This window comes from Lycorma delicatula, chromosome 8, assembly GCF_047948215.1.
Source record: "Lycorma delicatula isolate Av1 chromosome 8, ASM4794821v1, whole genome shotgun sequence".
NCBI classification, from domain to species: Eukaryota; Metazoa; Arthropoda; class Insecta; order Hemiptera; family Fulgoridae; genus Lycorma; species Lycorma delicatula.
The window spans coordinates 24,775,690-24,793,142 of NC_134462.1; the positions used below are offsets into that span (position 1 = coordinate 24,775,690).

The 17,453-nt window shown below is 26.2% G+C and overlaps 1 protein-coding gene across 1 annotated transcript in view; it reads right to left on the minus strand.

Moving 5' to 3' along the window:
• Pxn (Peroxidasin) overlaps positions 1-17,453 on the minus strand; it is a 247,756-nt gene that overhangs the window by 60,318 nt on the left and 169,985 nt on the right. Inside the window, exons 4-7 of the mRNA XM_075373983.1 lie at positions 11,472-11,543; positions 11,133-11,204; positions 6,489-6,560; positions 4,858-5,021 (exon numbers count right to left, since the gene is read on the minus strand). Of these exons, the coding sequence (XP_075230098.1) occupies positions 4,858-5,021; positions 6,489-6,560; positions 11,133-11,204; positions 11,472-11,543 (380 nt within the window). The remainder of the gene's footprint in view (positions 1-4,857; positions 5,022-6,488; positions 6,561-11,132; positions 11,205-11,471; positions 11,544-17,453) is intronic.

Sequence of the window (17,453 nt, forward strand, 5' to 3'; positions counted from 1 at the left end):
TGAATTTCTATTTGGTAACAATCAATGGAAAGATACAGTTATTATTTATTATTTTGAAGTTAGACTTGAAGAAGCAGCTTGTGTAGATTATATTTGGAGTAAACTTTGGTAAGGCTATGAAATAATGTATATATATTTTTTACACTTCACTTTCAAGAAAAAAAAATTAATTACGGATTGTGTTAGTGCAAATAACTTGTTACTAAACTACAGAAAATGATAAATAGCTGTTCCAAAAAAAAGAACAATTTTTGGAAAATTTTACTTTTTATTAGGCACATAACATTTTGGGATATAAAAGTAAAAACATTTGTGAAAGAGTAAATACATAAAAAAAGAAGTAAAAACATTTTGGGGTATAAGAGAGACACGAGGAGTAAAATCTATAAGAATAGTTTAGTGTTCATTGGTACACATACATATTAACATTCTAACACTGCACTAATTTTTTTTTTGTATCTTCACATATTAACTTAACATTATTTCATGTGTTTATAATTCAAATAAATAATATGAATTTAATTACATTTATTTTTTACTTAATAATTAATTTTGAATTTTGTTATGCTGCTCTGATGAAGGTTTATCAAGATTTTTCTTGATCCTTCCAAACAAATGTTGAGGCAGGTTCTTTTTTTAATCTTTGGTGTAACATATCTATCTGTTCCTAAATGATTTATATTATTTACCAGTCAGAATAAAGTCTTTATTTATTACACTGTAACAATAATATATAAGTTATAAATTCAATATTTAATAATAATCAAGAATGAGCGTGATCTAATAATTAAGAGATGTGTGTTCAGATCAGTGTCTGTATTCGGTGGTTCATTTAGAAGTAATAACCTTATATACAAATGTAAAAGTTTGTCTGTTTTTTGCAACAGCATCATGCAAGAACCAACCAACCGATTAACTATCCTTTCAAATATTCAGGATACATTTGTATTATCCCAGGAAAGGTTTTAAGCCTTAGATAGATGATCTAATCCCCTCGAGGGTTAAAATATTAACAATATTCATTACAGAAATGAAATTAATCCTTTTACTTTATTATATTTCTGAATCCAAGACAACAGAATATAATGAAGAAAAATGACAATTTTTTTCTTTAATGATTATCTGTAAAATATTTAATATTCTCACAACTATGAGGATAATAAATGTGTAGACCTTTAGATAAGTAAAGCCAGCTCTGACTGGCAAGAATATATATACAAAAGGATAAAGTAAAAAATCTTATGTGGACACCACATGACTTCCTTGTATGCCTATTAAATTACATATACACATTTTTTAAATGAAAAGTATATAAAAATTTATTTCATTAATAACTTCTGATATATTTTCATATTTTTTTTTTTTTTATTGTTATTACTGAATTATTATTTATCGAAAATTTTTTTTTACAATAAGAGGTTAATAATTATTAATAAATCAATATATTTAAATTTAAAAAAAAAATAGTTAAAAAAAAGGAGATTAAGTCTGATTCCTACCGATGTGCCTTCCCCTTGTAAGATCCAAATATTTCATTAATTAAAATTTTATTTGGTTATAACTCTGGAAACAATAAAAATAAGTACCACTTATTATATATCATTGAAAAGATCTCAATGATTGAAGGCTTATTACTGCAGTTAAGAAAAAGTCCAAAATCCAATTTTTTTTTTAATTTTGGGCTTTTTTGGACATGTTTGGTTCAATCAATTGCAATCAAAAGGGGAGGTGCACAACTAGGTGTTACAACAGTCCTAAATTCAAAATTTCAACATCCTATAGTTAATTGTTTTTGAATTATGTGAAATACATACGTATGTATGTACATACAGACATACGCTGAAACTAGTCAAAATAGATTCAAGGATGGTCAAAATAGGTATTTCCAGAACGGAAATCCAAAAACTGAAATTTTTCACGATCACAATATTTACTTTACTTTGTACAAGGAAGTAAAAATAGTTTGCATGTAGTGTCATTAATGCATTCTAATTAATATTAATTTTTTGAAAAATCAAATTTTAAAGACAAAGAAATTACAATTACAGTTACAGTTTTGGCAATGATTTATAATTAACTAATTCAAAAGACATACAATTACATACGTCTTTGTAAAAAAATCATTACTGTTTCAATTCTCAATTCATTGGTGTCTGACAGAGACAAAATAAATAAATAAACTATTTAAATCACAATCATATATAAATTATATTCTAATGTTTCTTTTTAACAAACAAAGCAGTTTAAAACCTCAAACATTTCCAGACTACTCATTATTTGGACATAAACTGTGTTGATCAAACAGCATAATGTGAAGAAAAAATAAAACTAAAAACAGAGAAACATTAATATTCTTAATTTATTATACGGATGTTGGAGAACATAAAAAACATGAGGATGTAATAAATAAGTTGTAATAACTTAATTAACAACAACAAAAAAAGACAATGACAAAAGAATATCAAACAGTTCATTAGATGAATTGATAATTAATTTTTTTATAAAAAAGTATTCATGAGACTGCTACATTCTTTTAAAAATTATAACATTTTAACGCAAACTATGTATATGAAAATTTGTAAATTATAAATAAGAAACATTAATTTTTGTTATCTAACTTGCATAAATAGTAATTATAGCACAAATGTAGGTACAATTAGGTTGTGTATTACTAATCTGGTTAACAGATTGATTATCATTAACTAATACATAAACAATACAGAGTCTTCTCTGTATTATTTATGAAATAAATAATAGTGATAAAATTTAGGTTATTTCTTAATAACCTAAATTTTATCACTGTAGGTTCAATACAATCTTACAGTACTATGTAAACTTTATACAGTAGCCAACATTGGTTACATTCAAATTATTCAAATCAGCTAATGATAATAAAATATGAGAGTCTACACAAATTTTCCTGAAATTAATTTACAAAAAATAATTTAAAGATTACTGACTCTCCATTGTCTTCAGAATAATTTTCTTCTGCATGGTTAGTGTGATCCCACCAGTTTTTTCCATGATTGAAAACATTTCTGGAAATCATTTCTCAAAAGGATTTTCATTATGTCCTATCATTCAGCCATGGTGACTTCAGATTTTTTCATTAACAATGATGTTTCATTTTTAGGTTGTAAACATTAAACCACAATTCATCACTAATAATGATGACAGAGAGGAAGTTTGTTTCAGTTTCAGATACTTCATTCAGCTCAGTGCATAGTTAAATATGCTGCTGTTTTTGTTCAATGCTGTGTAGCCTTGGAATAAATTTCATACCAATGTATTGTATGATGAGGTCCCACAACAGAATTTCCTGGCAAAAACCATAATCTACAATTTCACAATTACCTGTCTACAATTACAAAATAATGCCAGAACTTTTGCTGATGATGACCAGAACTTTAGTCATCACTGACTGACTGCAATCTTTTTTAAAAAAGCCTGAATCAGTCATGTGTTCATTTGTCCTAAAGTGTACCAACTGGAATGTTTGCTTCAGCATTTGGTGAATTTCTCAACAAAAATTGATGCAAATTCATTACTCTTAATGACATTCATTCTCATTTTACTGTATAACAGCAAAATGACACAAACATATTGTTATAATCACAAAATACAAAGACAAAGATCCACAACCATGAAGTATTTCGGTCGACCAATTAACAAGAAAAACAGCTTTTGAAATATAGTGCCATACAGCTGTAAACAACCAGTTCAAGCACCAAATTCAAATTTCAAAAAATTTTGTGTTGCACCTCATAACATACATATCTTCAACTTCAGATATTTCAATTTTTCAAAATATTTTTAGAGGTGCAAACTTGATATGAGGTTGCTGGTTTCATGTGAAATTATTAGAATTAGAACACAGAACTGAAATGTAACAAATGCAACAATTGATCATCTTTTAACTGTAAACGAAGATGTGATTTGTTTTTATCACGGTAATTTTATATTTAAATAAATCCAAGGATATATAAATCCAAAACCAAGGATGGTTAGGTTAAAATGATAGTTGGATAAAATTGTTTTAATCAGTTCCTATTTTGTCCTTTTTTGTTTTTCTTTTTGGACTTTGTTTTCTTTTTAAACATTAAAACTCCATTAATTTCACCCTAAGGCAGCACAACCACCAATCTGAATAATACAAGTTAGAATTCAAGTAAGCTTTTTTTTTAATGTCAAGTTGAAAGAATCTATATTTCTTTAAAAAATTAAGTTATCAGAATAAACATCATTTATGTTAAAAAATAAACAAAAAATTCCTGTACAATTTAAAATTGTAGCTGGATTCTAACTCAAGATTTATAATCAGTGCTCCTAGAAATTGTGTCGTAACTGCTGATGTTTAAAAAACAAACTTCCATTTATAAAATAAATTGTAAAATTATTGCATTTATTAAACTTATTATTAAAAATTAGATGATTCTCACACAAGTTACATTTTAATAACTTTATTTCAAATTTAGATATTTTGACTGGATCCACCAACTTGATATCTTACCAGTAGATGCTTTATAATTTATTTAAAAAATTCGGATATGGTAAAATTTTAAATTTAATACTAAATTAACGATTAAAGGCTAGCATAATTCTCCAAAAGTTTAACCAATCAACTTTTAAAGTGGTTCTCCAATTTATTTATTTGGTTTCCTAATAGCAACTATCTATGTTGCTTCTTTATCAGCTGTAATTCTTTTAAAAAACCAACTGCCCTGCCATCACCGAATCCTATACTTGATTACAAATATCTAACTAACAAAATTCAAATTATTTAACAGTCCTGATTTTAACATATGATGATTGTGATAAAACAAAAAAATAATTACTATAATACAATTCATAACTTACTGCAATGAAAATCATTTTCAGTGACATTCATTAAAGATTTTCCTTCCATATTTGTTGGGAACTGACAGGTTGCAGCAGCCTGAGTTATCAATCGTTTTTCTTGTAATAACTTAGCTAACCACATCATTTCACAATCACAGACAAGTGCATTACTGTCTAAACGTCTGGAAAAAAAATTCAAAAGAAGTCTAGATGATATAGTTTAATATTAAAATTTATTTCTATATCAATTGTGTAAAATTTTCATACAAGGATGTAAAAGATAAACATGTCTAAATATTTCTGTGTAAATTAATGCATAAGTAGCTTGGGTACTGAAGCAAGTTTTGTATGTACATATAAATAAAATCAAATATAAATTTACATTTACATATACTGGTGTTTTCCATTCTGGCATCATTAACTGTTGTTATTGTTGGCAGTCTTTGAGTTAAGAAGTCAGTTAATTAGGATCTGGCAAAACATATATTAGATTTGAATTTTGTCTGCATATATAAACCAAATAGTCTATACAAAACTTAACTGCAATGTGAAGACAAAATAAAAACGTGTACAGTTTTTCTTATCTCAAAAACGAATTGAATCAAATTTTACACATAATTAAATCAGTATGTAAAAAACCATTTTCATGGACTGCATCAAATTTAATAATTTACCAATAAAAATAAAAAAAACTTAATAATAATAAAATAAAATATTTAACATCTGAAAAGTTTAACTACATTTTATCATGTAAATCAATGTAAATATAACATTAAATAAAGCTAAATCAAAATAAAAAAGGCATTTAAGTTAATAATTATACATTCTGATATCAATAAATCAATGAACAGAAATAAAATGAAATCTTTTTTCTGATTTACTTTGAAGATGGGTGTGTTTATCTCCATCAAAGTTAGATTTTATATGAAACCCAGAATTATTTAAATTGAGACACTTTAAATTCCTTACAAAGTAAGGAAAAATACTGGGACATAACTAAAAGAAATTATGAATTACATTTAGAGATATTTTGAAAATGCCAGCTTTGTACAAGGAGATGGTAGTATATTCATAAATATGAGTGTGGTTGCCTGTTTTCAGCAAATTACAGGAATGTGATGTTTCAAACTATCATAAACTACCTTATTGCAGCTTCATTCAACAGGTGTGTTTCATTTCAACGTGGACCTACACACAAGCACTGTAGCAGAAGTGTAAACATCTCTTTAAAATGTCTAACAAACACATTAAACTATACAATGATGAATTGTCATTAAAAACAGTCTACTAATAGAATTTTTTATGTGCATTATGGTCCTCAATCTGTTCCTTTAAACATATTAAGTATTATACATAAAATAATTATAATTGAAAATGTAAATTATTATAAAGATTAAAAAATAACAGTAGAAAATATATTTGGATTTATAATGATTACTATTTGATGAATCCAAACAAGATCAACAACTGAATTAGAAACCATAATAAATATTATAAAAATTAAAGGAAAAGAAAAAACTGGGAAAAGCACATTGAGTCAGTTTCAATTACAGAACATTAAAAAAGTTTATATAATTATACAGTTAGAATCAACATACAAGCTTCAGTTTTTATTAATAAAGATATTAGTCGTACAAATATATACTTACATTCTCTTCAAATTATCCAAACTAGAGAAAGTTCCTGGAAGTATATGCTTTAATTTGTTGTTGTGTAAAAATCTGAAAGAAAAATACAGGTCGTAACAATGAAAATGTGATATTGTCTTCTATTACAGTTTTCATAAGAAATAAAGATGTCTATTTAGGCTTGTGTATAACATATATGCAAATAACTTAGTTTCTGAAAAAATTGTTTAAAAAGAGTTTAGTGTCTTTAAACAAATTTATTTAAATGTAGACTAAATGGAAAAGCTGAACCACGATGAACAGAAAAACATTAGCTAATATAAAGTAAAACAAGATATGAAAGCCTGATTTTACAGTAAATTTTTATTTGATGAACTGTAGAATAACATATGTTAAATTATTTGAACAACATATGTAAGATACCTGTATCTTAATTAACTACATCAAAGATATCTAATTAATTGTGCCTTAACAAGGTGCCTAAAGGGGTTTTACTAAATTAAGAGAAGACAAGAAAGATAACAAAACATGTTTCTGAGTAATACAACATATCCTTGACTTTTATCAAAGCATTTTCAAGCTAAGAATCATTTTGTAAACTTCTTTCATTTCATATAAAATAGTTTTTATAATAGCAAGAGTACAGTTTATAATGGAAAGCAATAATTACCTGATATCTAGTTAAAACAAATAATAACATCAAACATAAAGTATATCTGACTTGGTCATTTACACACAACCATACTAATTCAAAATAAAAAAATAATCCAAATAAATTTTGATATAGACAACAATAATAATAACAGACTTCCTACTGAGACATTTTAAAATAAACCAACTTAATTCATAAATTAGAATGATAAAGTGGTATTTTATTTTTAGAATATAATAAAAATTGCCATTAACTCTTTTCTTAATAAATATGCTTTCAAAAAAATTTACAAGAGTATGATACAGACTCATCCTAAATGATAATGCAATTGATATTTGTTTTCAAGTAGTCAGAAACACATTTAATATACGTTCAGATATATTTCATGTATATTGTGTTTGTTTAGAATCCTGTTTTTGTCGAATTTAATAAGTCTGTAAATTTCATATGGTTCAAGTGTGTTGAGATGGTAAATTTTTCATGTTTTATTTTTATTTCATTTTGATATTATCAATATCAATTTTGATAATTGTATAAATTAAATGTCCACTTAAAAACCAAAAATTGTTGGTAAGTGGAAATTAAATTTATACAATTGTCTTAATACAAATGGTGCCAAATGCTTAGTAAATTCAATTTTGATATTATCAATTCTATTTTTAATTTGATATTATCATGTCTTTCATAAAATAAAATTAATCTTATTTTTCCATTGACTAATACTTGCACAGCACAAAAGAAACTTTTAATCTTATAATTATTCAATTCAATAAACAAATAATTTATAATAACCTATCTTATCAATTGTTTATTTAATTTTAAATCGGATAACTTACTGCTTGACTATGCTTAACCAGTTTGATGCAATAGTTATACAACTTATGTATTATATTCACCTGGATGTTTAATACTTGTTTCTCATCATGACAATTAGCATTTCAGATTAAAAACTATATGGTAGGTTTTGATAGATTAATGGCAGAATATTGAAAAATGAAAAGTGTTTCATTGAAAATATATATTACAAAAAATACATTTATTAATAATTTTAAACAAAATGGGAAATAAAATAAAACATTAATGTTTAAAAATGTGCAATAATTAAGCACAGTAAACAAAAACAAACAAAAAAAATGTTATAGTTCTGAAATTATTATTTTTAAGATGTCAGAACTTTCAATTTAACTGATATAGAAAAAAAATTATATATACATTCATATAAAATTTACAAGAGATAAAAAATTTTTCAAAGAATTAATGAATTTTATATAACAATCATGGTATGATGGGATTTTTGGAAGAATGAGAATACTTCAATCAAGAAAAATTACATGTTTTTTTATATCATAAATTACATTCTAAAGAAGGGTGGAAGCACCAAAACGTACTTAAATAATAAAAGCAAACAGTTTATCAACACTAGAAGGAAAACATTTAAATTATTAGTTGTCTAAAATAGATCTTCCCTTATATATCTTTAAATTATAGAGGAATTTAGGATAAAAAGATTCCAGCATCACTTACATACATTACAAACTTATATAAGTAGTATAAAACATATATTACATAATAATAAATGAATTTCAACATATTGTAGTAGTTGATAAAAATAATTACACTTTAAGATAATTCAAACCAAATTAAAAGTATAATGAAAATTAAATTATCTATGTCAAATGTTTTAAATAATAGGTTGCTTTAGTTAGTGACAATTGATGTGGTCCAGCCAAATTAATTACAGCCAGTTTTTAAAACTGGTAAAATATGAACTTAAGATGCAATCGGAAGTTTGCTAGATTTGAATAAGTAAATATATATAGGTTGCATTATTGACTGCTTAGTGTACCGATAGAAATCTTTTACAACACAAAAAATATATACACATACTCGTGATGCATATACACGTGATGATAAACAAGCCACACAATACTACATTCCCATCATACAATATGAATACTGGAGAATTTGAACAGAACTTAACAATTATAAAAAAATTTATACAATAACTTAAAATTTGCTGCTGAAAAGGAACAGAATATATGAAAAATCTCATGTTTATAAAAATGGAACAAATAAAAACACAGTTTCAAATGAATAGGAAACCATGAAACAAAAATATACATATTAACAACTTGTTTAAAGATGCAACTAAAACAACTGTGAACTAAAATAACTCATAGTAAAAAAAGAAAGATAAAAAACATATTAGATGAAAGAACAAATAAATCAAACTATTAAACACCTACGTAGAGTTTCCTGTTTAGCCTCCGGTAATTACTGTTCAGATTATACTTCAGAGGATGAATGAGGATGATATGTATGAGTGTAAATGAAGTAAATGTAAATGTAAATGTAAATGAAATGTAGTCTTGTACAGTCTCAGTTCAACCAATCCTGAGATGTGTGGTTAATTGAAACCCAACCTACCAAAGAACACTGGTATCCACGATCTAGTATTCAAATCTGTGTAAAAATACATAGATAAAATACACTGGTATAAATGCAGAAAGTTCTAGATTGGGCCAATATGTTGTATATTCAAAAACAAAATTTAGATACAACATCATTCCCTTACTAACAAAGAATTGGCATCAACTAACTGAATCATCAAAACAAACAAAAAATTTCATCAAATATAAGTTAAACAGAATATCTTATTTTAATAAAAAAAATGTTTAATATTTTTAACAGTCTTTTTATTATAAAAATATCATATATTATAGTATTACATATTTTCATATGAATATTGTTATCTAATGGGATTAAATTAATAAAAACTACCTTTGGATACACCAAAATAGCACATTTTATATAAACTTACCAGTTTGCATAACATGCTTTTGAATCCATGGATTCATAAGTTATTTATAATATATAAGATAATGAACTACCAACATTGTATGTAAATTCTGCTAGTTGTCATGATCAACTGACTTTAAAATGAAATTTTATCATTTTGACAATTCAATCCAGAATAAACTACATCAGATAATGCATTACTTGATACAGTGTAACTTATCATGAATACATAGGGTACGGAGTCAAAAAGCTTACTGTTTATAGTGATAGGTTAATATTGAACCTGCTATTTTGGTATGTAAACCAGCTTGCTATATAAAGGTGGCCTTTATTAATTTTACAATGTTAACAGTGTGTGAATCCTTAAATAACTTTTCAACAGTTAAACATAGAAAAATGGGATTTAGCAAATGTTCTTACTTTTGAAATGATTAATTTTGTGTAATGCCACCAGCCAAGCATCCATCCAGTGAACCGCTGGGGGGAACAAATCAAAAAAAAATAAAAGAGATAGGATTGTGACACATCATTTAAAGGGAAATTGAAAAATAAAAATTTTTACATAAAATAATTTGGGCTAGACAATCGTAACGAAATTGATGGCCATTTAATTTTTTTCAAAGCTTATTTTTTGGGACTTACAGTACCTCTCAAAAATGCTCCCACCTCAAAACAATCTTTTTTCTCAGTATGAGCCCTTCATATCCCTAACCTTCTGTAAAGAGCAACTTAAACTTTTTAAATGAAAAGGGTAGGTTTATGAAAAATCATTTTAAAGGACATTGAAAACAAAAATCTTGTGTAAAAAATTTCATGACAACCCAAACCAAAGTGGTGGTGATTTTAAAAGTGAGCCACAATACAACCCACGAAAAACAGTTTGTTTAAATTAAAACCTTAAAATTGCATATTATTACTGATAATAGTATCTACCCTAATCAAACTGCAACACTTTTAACCACTATGTTAGTCACTGATAAAAGCTTCCATTTTCATTAAAGTAAAAAAAAAAAAAAAAACACAAATTCATCAATATTATATTCGGTATATTTTTTAGTTTAATTTAATAAAAACATTATTTTGTCTGGTTTATCATTTAGAGCCAAATTTTTTTTAACAATACTGAAATTTCTTAGTACAGTAAAAAAAAATTATTCAATGTTTGTGATAAGAAAAAAAGAATAAATATAAAATATTTTGTACAAAATACTTACAATCTTTCTAAATTATTTAAATCAGAAAAGACGCCAGGACTAAGTTTTTCAATCTTGTTGAAGTGTAGATATCTGAAACAGAACCACATATATTTTTGTTCTATTTTTAAGTAAAATAAAATAACAGAAATAAAAGAAATGAGAAATAAAATAATAAATGTAAATGTATTTATAAAATAACATAACAGTTAATTGGAAGTATAATTTTAACAAAATAAAATAAAAAAATGAATGTAATAGATTAAAATAATTTTGTTTGTACTAAAATTTTGAAAGATTAGTAATGTAAAAAATCATGATTAATATATATATAAAAGATTTAATATAAATCATACTTACAGTTGTTCCAGTTTTTTTAAACCTTGGAAGACTTTGCTTTCAATTTCCTTCATCTTATTTTTATAAAGGTATCTAAAATAAAAAAAAGAATTTAAATGAAACAATTATAACAACAACAATAACAATTTTTTATATGAAAGAATAATATGTTATACATAACATTATGTCTCGCAATTTTTAAATATTTTTGTTACAAAGATAATAATAATTTCCCTGCATTTCTGTTTGTTTAAAACTCAGAAGCCAGTGGATCGACCTTAATGATTTTTTCCTATAGTGTTTATTGAACTTTAATAAGGTCTTAGGAAAATTTATCCAGAGAACTCCATTGCGTACAAGAAGAGAATTCAGAATGTGAACAAATGTATACTGTAGTACATTTTTTAGTGTACATTAATAATATTCTGAGTCGTTGATTAAATCAAGTTTTGTAAGACAACTATATGGTTACTGCAAAATGAAATTTAGAAAATAGATTTAATTCTATCCAGAAAATTTCATTTACAAAAATTGGATGTACTGTTTTCAAGATATCAAATGTAAATAAAATATTTTATAGTTTCTGATTTTTTGGAGGTTTAGTGAAGATGAAATAAATTCAAGATAATGTAAAAATCAAAGTCTTTATACCTTATTAAAAGAAATACTTTTTAATGAGAAAAATTTTCAAGTATTATATTAAATAAAGAATTTTTTTTTAGATCACTGAAATGATTTAGGCATTTGTTTTTCATGAAAACACCATTATTGGTTGAAAAGGTGAAAGTGTGCACTCTAACTGATGAGGCTGCTATAATTTGAGCAGTAATATTTAAAATAAACCACTAACTTATGATTCATTAGAAATGCTCATGTAGTACCGGATTAAGCCTCTATCAAGCCCTTGACAGAATTTAAATTTGGAGCCCCGTTTATATAAATTGCAGACCACAAACAAAAATTAAAAGGTAGTTGGGAAATTCCCTTTTTGGTATCAGAGAAAACAAAAAGACTGTCTTCGCATATTTTTATTTGATTTTAAAAAGAAAAAAAAAATGTTTCCCCATATTTTTTTTAAATTTTAAAGGTATTATTTATTTTTTATCTTTTTATAAAATACACCACCATGTTAACCTCCAATGGAGAGCTAGTGAAACACCTGTGGTACTAATAGGGTTTTATTACTGTTTCAATTATTATGATGACATTTATTTGTATTATTTAAAAATAATAACATAACATTCTGTATTATTTAAAATAAAATAACAAAATATTTTTAATTTTTAAAAAATTTATTATTAATTTTTTTCCTGCAGTGAAGCCAGGACCCTCTTAATTACAGGGCCTAGACATTTGTTTTATTTTTCTATTGGTTAATCCCAGCCCTGGATTCATGGAAAACATTAAAAATGGTTGATAGATATTGTTTCAAATTATAGGGCCTTTTCTTTAATGGACATTTACTCTTTTAATTGTTTTACTTAAATTCACTCGGAAAGATTTAAAAAACATTATATTAATAATTTTAACTATGTTTTATTCAATAACTGAATATAACGCACCAGTCTAGATAAGTAGTGCACATATTAAGAAAGTTGACATCCAAGTTGATGCTACAATGTACCTGCTCTATTTGGTTTCAAATTGGTCACTTTGTATTACAAGATTGTAGTAACAATTGATTTTGTAAAATATCAATTTTACATGTCATGTGGCCATGACATGTAATCATGAAGCCCATTTTCTTAAATGAAAGAGCAAGAAAGAGCCTAACTACTTCAGAAGTTTTTTTACTGACCTTAAAAAAAAGAAGCTTTGAAAAATAAGAATATCAAAATATTTCAATTTCATTAATAAAGTGGGAATTATACGGCCAGGTTTGAAAAGGAGTACCTTTTTTGATACCATTGAGTTTTTACTCATGCTTTGTTTTTTAGAAGAGATTATTGAATGTTATGGAATTAAAATCAACGTTATGTTTGTTAAATCTTATAGTGTACTTACTAGCATAGTTACTGTTCCCAGAATCACAACAATAAACAAAAAAAAATTCACTTGAATTAAAGATTCCCAAGGGTGCAAGGATGCCCAACTCAATGATAACACTGAGTCTCTTCTGTCCCTTCAGAAACCAAACATGTTTATAAAAAAGTATAGTTAGAATTTTACAATTTTTCAGTTTTTAACAATTTAAGGGGTCTAGGAGAGCTAGAAGGCTTGGAAGACATGGAAGCCTGAAAATATTTAAAACAAATAAGGGTTTACTTCTTTTTAAAAATATAGTTTTAAAAGGGAAAAGCTGGTTTTTGTATTATTTCAACTTTTGTTAATTTAAAAGGGTCATGGCAATTAGATTGCACAGGTTGCCTGAAATCTATGGCATTATTGAAATTCTAACTACATCCTTGTAGCAGAAATTTATTTAGAGAGAGTGGTGGCTTAAATACTCAGATATTATAAGATTTCAATTTTTGTTAATTCATGGGGCTCAGGTACAAAAGAGGGTTAACAAAAATAATTTGTTGGTTATTGATTTTTAAAATTAGATTATACATTCTGAAAAAAAATAAAACAGTTCAAATATCAAAATACAGTCAAACTTCGGTGTAACGAAGTACCACGAGACCGACGAAAAAGTTCATTAAATGGAAAATTCGTAAAATAGAATACTGCAGTAGTAGTAATACTGTAATTTTATTTACATAAAGAGATTTTCAGAAAAATATTTAATGTATATAAAAACAGTTTGTTCTATATTTAAATATTGTACTGTAATTGTCTTTCTTTTTTTAATAAAAAATGTACAGTATTATATTAATCCAATACTTTTTTTAATTGACTGTAAAAAAAAAAAAAACCAGTAAAAGATTAATAAACACGTAAATTAATGAGTACAATATGTTTAAAAGTCTGTAAAATAACTTGCTAAAAGAAGTCTGTAATTTTTATTTGAACTGTTTTTTCCCGACGATAATTCTATTTAAAAAAAAAAAGATTTAAATTATTCAAGTAATTAAACATAATATCCGGTACATTTTCCAATGAAAGAAAGCCACTTCTTATCACATAGAATGATCGCAATAATTCATTTGTCGGGTTGTTACACCATCTGTTTCATCTACGTCACTTCAATTTGTGGATCCACTAGTTTTTTTGCAGCTACATCTCTGATTATTTCCTAATCGTTAGGACACTGCTGCCACTATTCCATCATCGATCATTAGGTATACATCTGCAGTAATTTAACTGCAGTTCTAATTCCGTTTTGTTTTGCAATTTACCTCAGTTATTGGTGAGAAATACTGGGATTTTGAATTCATTCATTTACATCTTCAGTTGTAAAATTATTGTTAATGGTGGCTGTTACTGTCTCATTCTTACTTAACCCAGCTTTTTTAAAACATTTTGAAATTGTTTCTGGGGTTACATAATGAGACCATGCTTTAGATATTTCAGCAATACATTCTTTTAACGTTATTAAATTTTTAACCAGAACATTGTCATCGATAGCTTTAAAAAACTTCATTAGAATTCATTTTCTGTAGTGAACGTTTAAATTTTTAATTATACCCTGGTCCATTGGTTGTAGTTTTGAAGTCACCTGGTGGAAAGTAAGCAAAAGTTACAGATTTCATGTTTACCAGGCCGGGCAGTTATCATAAGTAAAAGAATTTTAAGTTTTTGTCTTGACATCTCATCATCAAATTTTGTTAATCATTTTGTATAAATTTCAACTTTCATCCAAGCTTTTCTGTTGTAATCATAATCTGTCTCTAAAGATTTGATACCTTTAGAATAACGAGGTCGCTGAGACTTTCCGATTACTAGAAGTTTGAGCTTCTCAGTACCGGTCATGTTGGCAGCTATTGTTACAGTAATCCTCTCTTTGTTGTACTTTCCACCAAAACATTTTTCATTCTTAAAAGCTAACGTTTTGTCTGGAAAGCATTTAAAAAATAGCCCGGTCTCATCGGCATTAAAAATATCATTTTCATTTATTCATGCAGTAGGTTAAGAAAGATGTTTTCCTTCCTTGTTATTTTTCTTCTTCTACATCAGCACTCTCTCCCCATAAAACCTCTTGTACAAGGGCATGCCGTAATTTAAACTTGTCAAGCCAACCAGTACTAGCTTGAAATTTAGTGTTATCAAAAGCCTTGCGAATTCAAAAGCCTTGTTTAATAATGATAAATTTTTTTCACCAACTACAATTAACCACTAGATTACAACCTCATCAATAACATCATAAATACAAGAATTAAAGCTCTTTCTATTATTTTCTAAATTTCTGTTTGTTTTTTAATAGAATCATTATTTTATAATAATGTGGAAAGAGAATTCACTGGTATACCAAAAAGAATTGCTATGTCTTTTTCTTACCCCCTTCTTCAACTTCATCGATTATTTACATTTTTTCTTTGATACTCAAACACTTTCTATTGGACATTTTTAACAAATCTCATATAAGATAACACCAATACAGAAAATACAAGTTACATCAATACGTGGTACAGAACTGAACAGTACAGTAAAATACTTTGGAAAAACAACACCGGCAAATATGGTATTCAAAACAAAAAAAAATGCAATACACTACTGTACATACAGTAAGAAAAACAAAATTACCCAAAAACACTACTGGAACAAAACAAAACCACTAGATCTGTATCGTATAGTATTAAGATTAGGACTGAATAGCAGTTCACTTACGCATTCGGCTTTTTGCAGAGCATAAGACAAAGATAACAAACGAATGCAAAACAATTTTAGTACGTCGGCAAATTCCTGTCGTTCATACAGTACACAACTGACAAAAAATAATGTAGGCGTATATAAACACAGTACAGTACTTATTCGTTATTTTTATTCAATTTTTTTCTGACCTTTTCATTTATTATACACAATATACATACGCTATTTACAACAAAAAACTTTGTTATGTAGAAATACGACTTCGTTAAGCAGAGAGAGTTTGCAATGTAATAATGCCGAGAATTCGCCGTTCTCCAAAAAATTTCGCTAAATGGAAAAATTTGCAATTTAGACGTTCTTTATATGGAACGACCACATTTAAATTTTTTCTCATGTCAATGTGGGCAAAGGGTTGAGGTGAATTACTGAACTTCTCTATCTTTACCAGATTTGCTGATTTGTTTTTCCTGGACCTGAAGATTCTAGAGTTTGGTGGATATACGTCAAAACAGTTTTCTTGAAATTAAACTACAATTTGTTTTATTTATTATTTTTATATTATTAATGAAATTATTATTAAGTTACTACACAGAACAAAATTTGGGAATATTGTAATTAATACTGAATAATGTCTACATCAAAGGGTTGAGTTTTTAACATTAAAGAAATTTTTAGAATTACTTTAATATTTTATGTGATTAACCCCAGAGAAGAAAATAAACATAAACTGAATTATTATTGTACAAATTTATGAGTTTTTAAAATTTATATTGAAAATTAGAATCTTGAACAGAACATCTTATATTCTTTTGTTGTTATATGAGTACATAAATGTTATATAGCAATGAACAACATGCATATATCCATAAAACACACACACGCACACATTTAAAATAAAGATTATTCATATATCACTATAGAAAATAAGGGCTTCCCATAATATTATAGTATGTTGTCTAGAATGCACCAATTGTAATAAAGAAACTAGCTAACATAATTTATAAGTCTTCATATAAGATTAAAAATGTCATTTATTGTTGATAACTGTAGCTATCATTTACTGACTATTACCACAATAAATGTTAAACGTGTAATATTTAATTTTCTGCATAGTTCATAATAATTTGGTAGAGTATTTTTTTGAAATTTTCATCTTCTAATACTTGTTAAATATTTATTTTGTAATTTTATCTGTATGGGAAATTTTCAGAGTTCTTACACTGATGTTAAATAAATAATTTCAATTAATTACACAATACAGTACATACATCTTGAATATGACAATTGTTAACAGTTATAATCACGCATATT